General features: G+C 39.3%; 1 protein-coding gene across 1 annotated transcript in view; it reads left to right on the top strand.

The window, feature by feature from the left end:
- The window catches only part of jarid2b (jumonji, AT rich interactive domain 2b), a 126,452-nt gene that overhangs the window by 57,437 nt on the left and 58,894 nt on the right, over nucleotides 1–10,121 (top strand). The window contains exon 2 of the mRNA XM_037692788.1: nucleotides 4,949–5,075. Within this exon, the coding sequence (XP_037548716.1) occupies nucleotides 4,949–5,075 (127 nt within the window). The remainder of the gene's footprint in view (nucleotides 1–4,948; nucleotides 5,076–10,121) is intronic.

The following is a 10,121-nucleotide window of genomic DNA, read 5'->3' as shown; positions in this document are numbered from 1 at the left end:
CACACACACACACACTCTTAAAAAAAACATGATCCCTTGGGCCTAATTTGAGTCTTTTGTGGTATTGTAAAGATTTTGCACATGTACATGTTTTTCCACGAGGCTATAATTAAGACGACATAAATGTTTGCTAATCGGCAAATGGTTGGTCATGACCTGTGCAATGATATACTTGGGAATTAGGTAATTATGATCTTGGTCATCTGCTGCACTTGAGCACTCCAAGCAGTTGTATCCATGTAGCCAGTCATATGGGACCCATGTGTTCACCGAAGTAGTGCAAAAGATAAAGATGTTAGAAATAATGTCACGACTACTGGATAAAATAACCCCGTCTTTGTTAAAATAATATTTCTGCTCCATCCGTCAATCCATCCATCTCATGCCCTCGTTTTCTCCAAGAGGAAATGTGTGTTAGAAAAACAGATTTTGGTGTCGTTTTGTAGAGCAGATCGCAGCTGGCTCATGGCCCACATTCCTCTGATGTGACGTCCGCTCAGTCGGCAACAGCGCAGCACTATTTTTGGAACAGCTAGTGTGTACATATACGCACACGTACGCCTATACACACACAGAAAAATCCTGCATGTGTTACACGTGCTACACCGATATGCAAATGATTAAAAATCCAGTTGTATCTGCTGCATGTGAAAATTTTAACTGATTCATTATAGATTTAACAAAAAAAAAAAAGATGATTAATGGCTTCGGCACATCTGAGAAAATACAAATACTAAGCAGTAAAATCAGAGGCTTTAATGTTTGTTTTAGAATGCAGCGCAAAGACATGTTGGTATTTTTCTCCTGTCACCCTTTAACACAGAGATTCAGAGCACAATGCATAAAGCACTCAGGATGCGCTTGAATTGACTTTTAGTGTTTTTATTTCTACATCTGATTGCACTAAATGGATTGAGATGTGCGTAATATTCTAATTTTGCAGTTAGTCATGCTCTTTGAAACTATTTCCATTTATTTCCACTGATTAATAAGAATCCGATTGGATTTAGATGTTTATAATAAGATATTTATCATTTCTAAGCTTTCAGGCAACATTTTGTGCATTTTCCACTCCTCATGATCTTAAGTCTCTCGGTCTGTGCTTGCTCTAACAATACATTCACTGTATATTGTTTCTCCAACCATTGTTACACACAACAAATAAGATTTTATTTAGTTGGCTTTGCAGAAAGGGCCCTTCTAAACATGCTAGATTTATTAACCGAACGCAGTGATAATTTTAATCTTCTTCTGGCTCATTACTGGCATACTACAGACAGCCTTTTTAACATTAGATTAATTTGTTTTATTTTATTCACAGTTTGTCTGTTGCTGGTAGAACGCCCCTTCAGGGTGTCTATTTATTGGATATCTACAAGATTTCATTAGGATTGTGATGGGGGAGAAAAAGGGAAAATTACTGACATTGCAGGAGAGGAAGCTCTGTAAGTACTTTGCACATAATCCCTACGGAAAAGATCAAGATCTCTGTGTGTTTAGGTGCATGTGTGTGTGTGGTATAACGGGTTTGATTGTCTGTGTCTTCAAATAATTTAGGTTTAAGAGTTGCTGGGTGACTGTAGGTGCACAGCGTTCCAGGGGCATTTTGTGATGGTGCGCTGTATCCTGTGCTCATTAGTTGAATTGTATGTGCCTGTTTGGGAGCTAGTTGGGGTGTGGATGTGCGTCGGCTCCAGGTGGCATTCTGTGTTGGAAAAAGAGATTGGGTAATACCTCAGCAGAGCAGACATACACATGCATAGCAACGTTTGACTGAGATACCGAGGTGCAACACGTCTCTGTGTTGTTGCTCATTTGAGTAGCTGTTTTGCATGTCTCTCATACCCTCCTTATCTTATGGAAGATGCATTTTTCCAATTATTTGCTGGAACTCAGGAACACTCTGGGATTTTCAGGATGTGCAGCAAAACTGCTGGCATAGCCCTACAGACCCTCACTGACCTACACAAGACGAGGTCATTGAGCAAGGCCAGGCTGATTCTGGCAGATCCTGATCTCCCACTCCATGGTGAGTTCAGGTTGCATCCATCTGGACGCAGGTATCTGCAGCCCAGATGTAGAACGAACAGAGTGGAAAAACTCGTTCATCCCTGTAGCGATCAGGCTTCTCACCGAACAATGATAATTTCTGTACTTTTATTTTAATGTCTCAGTGTCTTGTGTAGTATGGGTGTTTTGTGTGCCTGACTGCGAGACAAATTGCCCCTCGGGGATAATAAAGATTCTTGAACTTGAAGGAACAGAAACCCATCGTACAAAACAAATGGGACTTCACTATATTGTACTGATGGAAAAGTTAGTTACTTTGCAGGTAAGCAGTTTGCAAGTGTCTAATTAGGTGGTCTTAAGTTTCAAAGCAGGGTTTGAAGTACATCAGCAGCTAATGTTGCTATTGTTTTTGTATTACAGTCAGTCATTTTTATATATTTTTTCCTCTAACCAGCACTTGTTGCTGTGTATAAACCGGGCAGGAAATATCTGTGGCAGTCTGCCAACAACTGTGAGAAAACCACAGAGAATACGAGAGGAAGAAAAAGGAATGTAGACAAACTTTGAGGTCAGTTTTTGGAGAGCAGGCTATTTTCCTTAAAGCTCAGCTGTGTGGTATTTGTGCATATTAACTGGCAGCGGTAGATGTGAGAATATTTGTAACCGTGAGAATTGCTGTCAGGTTTGTGTGTGCTTGTGTGCGCTGGAATACATCTGGCCTTGTGCCACATCATGAGTAAAGGAGTGCTAGTGAGCTGTCTAGGTAATTGGGGCTTACCTGACAGGCTTTTGCACACACACATTTCACACAAAGAATGGATTAGATGACACTAACTACAGGAGGAAGTGGCATAATTGAATACTTGTGCCCCCTGTCTCACTTGTGATTACGCGTACATGCGTGCTTGCATACGACAGTGTAATGAGTGAGCGTCCACACAACATATGCATTTGGCTTTTTCAGAACAAAAGAAGAATCGTCTGGTTCCATTGAATATCTTAATGTGTTTCATATTACTGCAGTCAAGCTGACATGGCTGACACCCATCAGTGCCATCATGTGCAGACAATTGTTTGTTAAATTCAGCTTCCCATTCGTAGTCTCTGAGCTCTTAAACTTGAAGCTCATGAGCATCACATCAAACTCAAAGCTGTGTAATTTGCTGGAGAAGGACAAAAAAACACGAGCACTGCAAAAAAAAATAAAAAAAGCTTAACAGACTTGTTCTTGATTGTAAAATGTTCAACGGTGTAAATACTTTCTGGTTTCAGTCTCGCCATTTTCACAACCTTTTTAGATTGTAGTGCTCGAAAGAAGACCCATTTTGACAGTGAGTCATACAATTTATTTAAAGATTAGAGATTTATGGCATGAACTTGCATCTGACTTCAAATCCAAAGCTTTAAACCATTTAAACTGCACACACCCTGTTGTGATGTTGCTATAAATATAAGTTCTCGTGCGGTTCTGTTTGTGTTTAAGTAGACTGTTGGCAGCATTTTACGAAAGGTGTTTGAGCAACACACATTTTATTCCCAGACCGGGGGAGTAGCGTAATTTTAAGATCAGACTGAGTTTCTCTATTTCTCGCTCGGATAATCAACCTGTTATTGTCGGTTTCGGTGCTTCCTCAGCTCTTCTGTTTTTGTTTTCCCCGGCTGTGACCATTCTCTGTAATTACGGCGACAATAAAATGTCTTCTTGTAATTGTTTTCATTCGTTCTGGAGATTTCTTATAGTCGGCGCTGGTGTCAACGTTATGCCGAAACCAGCGATCTGAGTCAGCCGGACCGGTTTCTTTTCCAATCAGCCTCTTTATGTTTTACATTTGACTAATACAGGAAGAAATGTTTTCATACACGAGTTGACGTAACCAGAAATGCACATTGAATTAGCACGCATTAGTTTATATAAAAATACAGCGTTTCCCACTCGGCTGACATCCGCTCATCCTGAGGCTAGACAAGAAAAAAAAATCTGTTGTTGATGAATATCTTTTTGTTATTACTTATGTCTAATTCATTTCCTTTAGTCATTAGTGTTAGACATCAAACACAGCTGCCAGTGCAATGAAAGTAAGCAGAAGAGTGGGAATAGAAATGTGCTCAGTGCTTTTGGACGCTCACTAAGGAAGCTGTTAACAGTACTTATTTTACCAGAATAGTTTTCTAATGAGCTCTCAGTATGAACAGTAGGTGTTTAAAATAAATTCTGGCAGATACTTTGAGTCTCTTGGCAAAAATGTCTTTCATTGAAAGGAGAGATAAGTGACACAAGCTCAGTCTCATGATGCTTAATTTGCTTCCCAACTATTCATCGCTGTGACATACTGCCGTCATTGCATAGGGAGATGCTGTCTGTGTTGTGCTAATGCATGGCCCTGTATCTAACAGCAAGCTAATGCTTTGTGATGCTAATGTTGTGTCAGAGAGGGATAGCAAATATAAAGGAAATACCCATCAAACTGAAACTTTGTTTAAATTATTATGATGACTTTTGTAGGACAACATTGTGTTTCCTGTTTTATTGCTATTTTGGCAGCCTAATAAGACTTAATCTTATTTCCACATTGCTAACATGCTGTAGCCATTGTTGGCAGCTCTTGTAAACATTTTTACAGGCTCATTATGTTGTTTACATTGTGAGTAGAAGGTACAATATAAATGTGCATTCCTTGGCTAAGAACTGAGCACTTACGGGCTGTTTTTTGTGGACGTCTCCGTTGGCCTCTGAGCATTTCCTGACCTTGACCTCAAGTCACACTTACTATTTTGCTGCTGCCAGACAACAAAACAGAATATGTATTTCTGCTGAAACACCTGTCCATCTCCAGTAAATGCTTCTCGTAGACTTCTCACAGCAATTCTATGCGCTTTGTTTGTGGTTTCTACAAATGATTCACTCTTGCGTTTTCTCTTTCTCTGGATATTTTCACAGGATGACAGTGATGGGATCCCGTGGTCGGAAGAACGGGTGATGCGAAAGGTGCTTTACCTCTCTCTCAAGGAGTTTAGGACTGCACAGAAACGGCAGCTGGATGGTGATGGAACCACAAACTCTAATGGTGAGTTTACTTGCGTTTGATGAATTTTTTTTTTAAAACAAAGTATTTTTTTATTGATTTATTGAGTTTTGAACATGACAAAAAGGAGAACACAAAGAACAAAAAACCCTCCCATCCTTCCTCTTCCACACTGGATCAGTCACACATGCACAAATATACTTAACAGGCATTGATTTTTCTACATACAACATAAAAGGCAAGTGTCCCAAAATCTTTTGACAGAACCCTTCAGGGTATATCTGATATTTTTTTTCTAGATGAAAATGAAACATTCCTTCTCTTATCCAATGAACATATGCGGGGGGTGGGGGGGGGTGTCCTTCCAACTGCAGAAAACAAGTCTCATGTCCAGGAGAGAGCCAAAGCAATTGCATCCTTCTCGTACTTGCTGAAGGACCCACAAGGACCACCCCGAACAGTGAGATGAGTCGTGATGTATGTACAGTTTTTTCACATATCCCAGAGAAGGTCCAGAATGTATGCAAGAGTGTAGCTGGGGTTTGTTTACAACAATTACATGCAGGGTCCAGGTAGGGTTTGATCTTGGACAACTTGCCTTTGGACCAGTGCAGCTGGTGCACTACCTTGAATTGCCTTTGATGGATTTTATGTTGCATAATTTTGCTTGTGTGCTTTTTATTTGGCTGTACACCGATAAATATCTTGGGATCTCGGGACAAATGTAGAAAGGAGTTTGGGCCATTTAGAGTTTCAAAGAGGTGCAAACAAAAGTGCAATCACCTGGGCTGACAACTATTCATAACAATTAGACATGTGGCAAGCACTGGTTGATATGCCTCAGGGACATCCACTTTTTAGTTAAACAGTTATAAATGCAAGTTCATCACCTGTCCAGGGTGTACCCCGCCTCTCGCACAGTGATGACTGGACATGGGCACCAGTGACCCCCATGACCCGAAACGGAAGAAGTGGATAAAGATGGATGGGTAGATGGTTATAATTTCCAACCAGCTGAAGACTGAGTGTGCAAGTGTTTAAACTATAGACAAGTGAAGGCAATTGTTCACCTTTAAAATCTACTTGATAATGTTTCTAACTAAATAATGATTTTACCGTAACTAACGGGTGTTTCCATGAACGTCCAAGCATTTTTTTGTGACATTTGTGGCTGTAGCTGTAGTGAGCAATACTTTATCAGAGGATAAAATATTCCACGTCTTTTTCCACACGTCTTCATGTACGAGTCATAAATGAAGACCAGACATGGCTAACAAGTTGATTTCCCCAAGCTTTAGCCTTTTTTTGTTTTGTTTTGCTTTCTTGATTCCATTATATGTGAGAGATTTTTCAATGTTTTAAATTTCTGGTACAGTACATTAACATTTCAGTCTTGCATTGTTGTGCCCTCGGAATCATCATCAACATGAAGTTGATCTAGCTATGTATTATGAGGGGAAAAAACTGGGGCATGGAGAACATGCAAAAAACGTACTAAAATACTTCAGTCAAGATCCAAAATGGAGACTTTCTCTGTCATTTCTTACAAATTATAGGCTTTATACATTTGTTACTTGTGTTTTACTCTTGGACTGGCAATTCACTCTTTGGTTCAAATGTCTGCTTGTAGCTTTAAAAAGTTACATAGCCATATGTACCGAATAAACCAAAACTGCAAAATTGGTCCTTATTCTGACAAAATGATCAAATGGAAAACAAAATCCCTCTGAAGCTTTTATGGAATAAATGTCAAGGTTTTGTTCTTGGAACAGACGATCAAAGAATCTTGTTTGCCTTTTGTTGTGGGTCACTGAGCAGGGAGTTCTAGTCTTTGCTTGTTCAGTGCAACACCCTCAAAGGAGCCATTGAGCTGAAAGTGTTTCCCACTTGTTTTCAAAATGTAGTTTACTCATCAAATAGAAGAACTTTGAGGTTGTTCAGTGGCAAAAACAGGAAGACATGTGCTGTTAATCTTTTCCAGCTTGGACAGACATTTACATCCGTCCTGGGGGAAAGCCATTGTAAACCATGTGCTCAACAGATCTTCAATAAGAATTAGTATTAGAAATCGCTTGCTCTGTCATACATCGAGTTCCAAGTGGAACGTTGCTGTAACGGTTAAGATTTGTGTGCTTTGTTGTGAAAAGTGAGAGAACAGTAAGGAGAACGGTATGTCTTAAAATAAGTCAGCCAGCATGTCTTTGTTTGACCCTGCATGGTTCTCCTGCATGAAAAGCTCCTCAGCCAGCCAGCGGCAGAGATTTGAACTCCATGTGTCTAAAAAGCTATTCTCAGCTGACATTAACACAAATCAGATGCTGAAAGACATATACTAAGAGGAAAAAGAGGCTTCTAAAAATCACACCCAGTTTTTAGCCATCCATTACAACAGACAGGCAGAAAGGCGAAGATTTTCTTTTTTCTTTTAAGTTTTGATGTTTAATTTTTTTTCTACTTTATTTTTTCCACACCTTTATTTATTCAGTCTTTGCCTGTGTCGACTGCCCCTCCCTACCTTGTGACTCCCGCATTTCTCGGCATCTGTCTGGCATCTCATAGTTGCCACTCCAGTGCTCCTTGGGGCCTTTTAAGCCGCCGCGGGTAGCTGACCTTATCGCCTGAATAAAAATGAGTCATTAAAAAGCATTGGCGGCCCGTCGTGCTGGGGGTAACGACAGCAGCCCACACTGACACAAAAGGGTGCCGGGCTGAATAGACGGGCCCCGCTGTTTTAGAGCGCCGTGGGTTAGCGAGGCTTTGGAGTCTGCATGAGCGGCACAGTTTCTCATCTCGCACAGTCATTGTGGAGAAACTGTCAGCCATTTTGGAGGATCATGCTCAGCAAGCTCTACATCCTGAATGGGCTGTCCCTGCTGTTTTAGAGGACGGTGGGTTAGAGAGTCTTGGCTTGTGTGTAAATCAGGCATGTGCTGCACGTTGTATCTTTCCACGACCATTATTACAAAACAACCGGCTAAAAGTTCAGACGTTCTTGATTTTGAGTTCAGTGCAATGGGAAAGTTAACAACATATGAATGCTTCTGCCAAATGTTTTCTCTTTTGTTCAAATTTTAAATGTTGCTTTGTTTTTCAGTTTGAATTTTGATTATGATTTAAATTAAATATTTGTTAAAGGGCAAAAGATGTATTAGTAGATTTTTTTTTTACTTAATGTGTAAAACATTTTGCCATCAGGATCAAAAAGCATGCTCAATTAAAAAAAAAAAAAAAAAAAAAAAAAGTTCTGTATACACAAAAAAAGGAGTGAGCCTAACTACCAGACACATTTTTCTTTCTTTTCGTGTTTTTTGCTAGATAGGACAAACCAGCCTCCTGTTAAATTACGGTCTTCTTACATATTTTCATACTAATACTGTATAAATAACTTAATGCTTAGTTTCACTTTCAAAGTCTCTTGAAATGCTTGGTAAGATGGCTTTTCTTCACATTTAAACTTGCTAGGTGACACATCGCATATATTTTGCATATGCAGGGTTTTGATGGGCAATATTTTAATAATCTTTAATAATCTCTGAAACCCCTAAGTGCATTTTTGTTTTCTTTATTTTGCCAAAGCCAAACAGAAAAGGGAGCTTGATACGCATTCAGTTATAGATGGGCAAGTCTCCTTAGTGACTTCATTTTCTTGTACAATGCTGGATTTATTTTTGTTGAAATGACTGATTTTAGATCTTTATTCTAGTTTATACAATAAACATTGCACTGTATATTTTTTTTTTACATGGTTTAAATGTAGAAATATGTATATCCGGTCAAATTGAGCAGTCTGTTTTTTTGTTAAATATAAAATTTAATTTAAAATTTAACAAAAACTAGAAAAATTTAATTGCCTATGAAAATGCAGTTTGAATGCTTACTGTAGAAGAACTAGCTGAAAACAGCTGAAATTAGCTAAAACATGCTGAAATGTAGCTGAAATGGATGGACAAGTCTAAATTAGCAGAAGAAAGGAGAAATAACACATATTTGCTGAATTAAGTTTGCACAAAAATTGGGAAATTAGCTGAAACAAAAGTGCTAAAATTAGAAAGAACCTCCCCCCTGAAAAGTAGCTAAAAGATGGAAAGAAGCTAAAATGACCAGAAGGGAGTGGTGAGAGCACATTTTACCTGATTTAGGCTGAAAAAAGTTGAAATGAGTCCAAAAAATGTGGAATTGGCTGAAAAAGCTCACATTAGCATAAAAACTGCTATATAATAGTTGAAATATCAGAAAAAGCTGAAACTTATAGAAACGAGCTGAAAGGAGCACAACAAGCTGAAATTAGCAGAAAGAAGTTAGAAACACAAAAGTGTTGTAGTTAGCAGATACTATCGGAAAGGAGCACAAAACAGCCGCAACACCCCCCCCCCCCCCTGCTGAAATTAGCTGAAAGTAGCTGAAAAAATGTTTAAATTTCCACAAGGAAGCTGAAAGAAACTGAACCTGAACAAAATGTGAAAGGAGCAGTAAATTGTTGTAAACTGAGCTAAAGATATGAAGGATGTAAAATGAGCTCAATTCATTTTGTATGAGGGAAAATGGCAGAAAAGGTTAAATATTTCCAAAAGCTAAAGTTGCACCGGTACCAAAGTCATAACAGGATTGTCCTGAACGAGCTGAACATTTAGATGATTTGTTGAAGTAGAACAAAAATTGTAGAACGAGAAAGATGCTGCAAACCTACAGAAGAAAAATGGATCGCATTGTGTGAATGCTTATGAAGCATCCACACAATAACAAAAATTGTTTGCTGCCAGTATATTACATGGAAATAAATTTGGATGAACTGGTCAGACCTTTACTAACATTGGAAGTCAGTGTTCTGTGTTTCTGTCACTGACCACTCCTCCGTCATATTGTTCGTAATATCAATGTCTGATTCTTGCCCCCCCGCCCCCCGATCCAAACCAACAATTGTGCCATCTTGCCACCCTCCACCTTACGCGTGGCAGGCGTTCATCTCATACCACTTCCTGCATTATTTAGCAAATGACATTATGCCCTCCTGCTTCCCATCTTCCACACATTCATCCACGCGTCCGTTTCCCCTAGCCACGCTGCTCCTCCATTTCTAGTTCCCGTTTC

This window comes from Nematolebias whitei, chromosome 19 (genome assembly GCF_014905685.2).
Source record: "Nematolebias whitei isolate Nwh7 chromosome 19, NemWhi1, whole genome shotgun sequence".
In the NCBI taxonomy this organism is placed as follows: domain Eukaryota; kingdom Metazoa; phylum Chordata; class Actinopteri; order Cyprinodontiformes; family Rivulidae; genus Nematolebias; species Nematolebias whitei.
The sequence above is the reverse complement of the archived record's forward strand: the minus strand, read 5'-3'. Positions and strand labels throughout refer to the sequence as shown.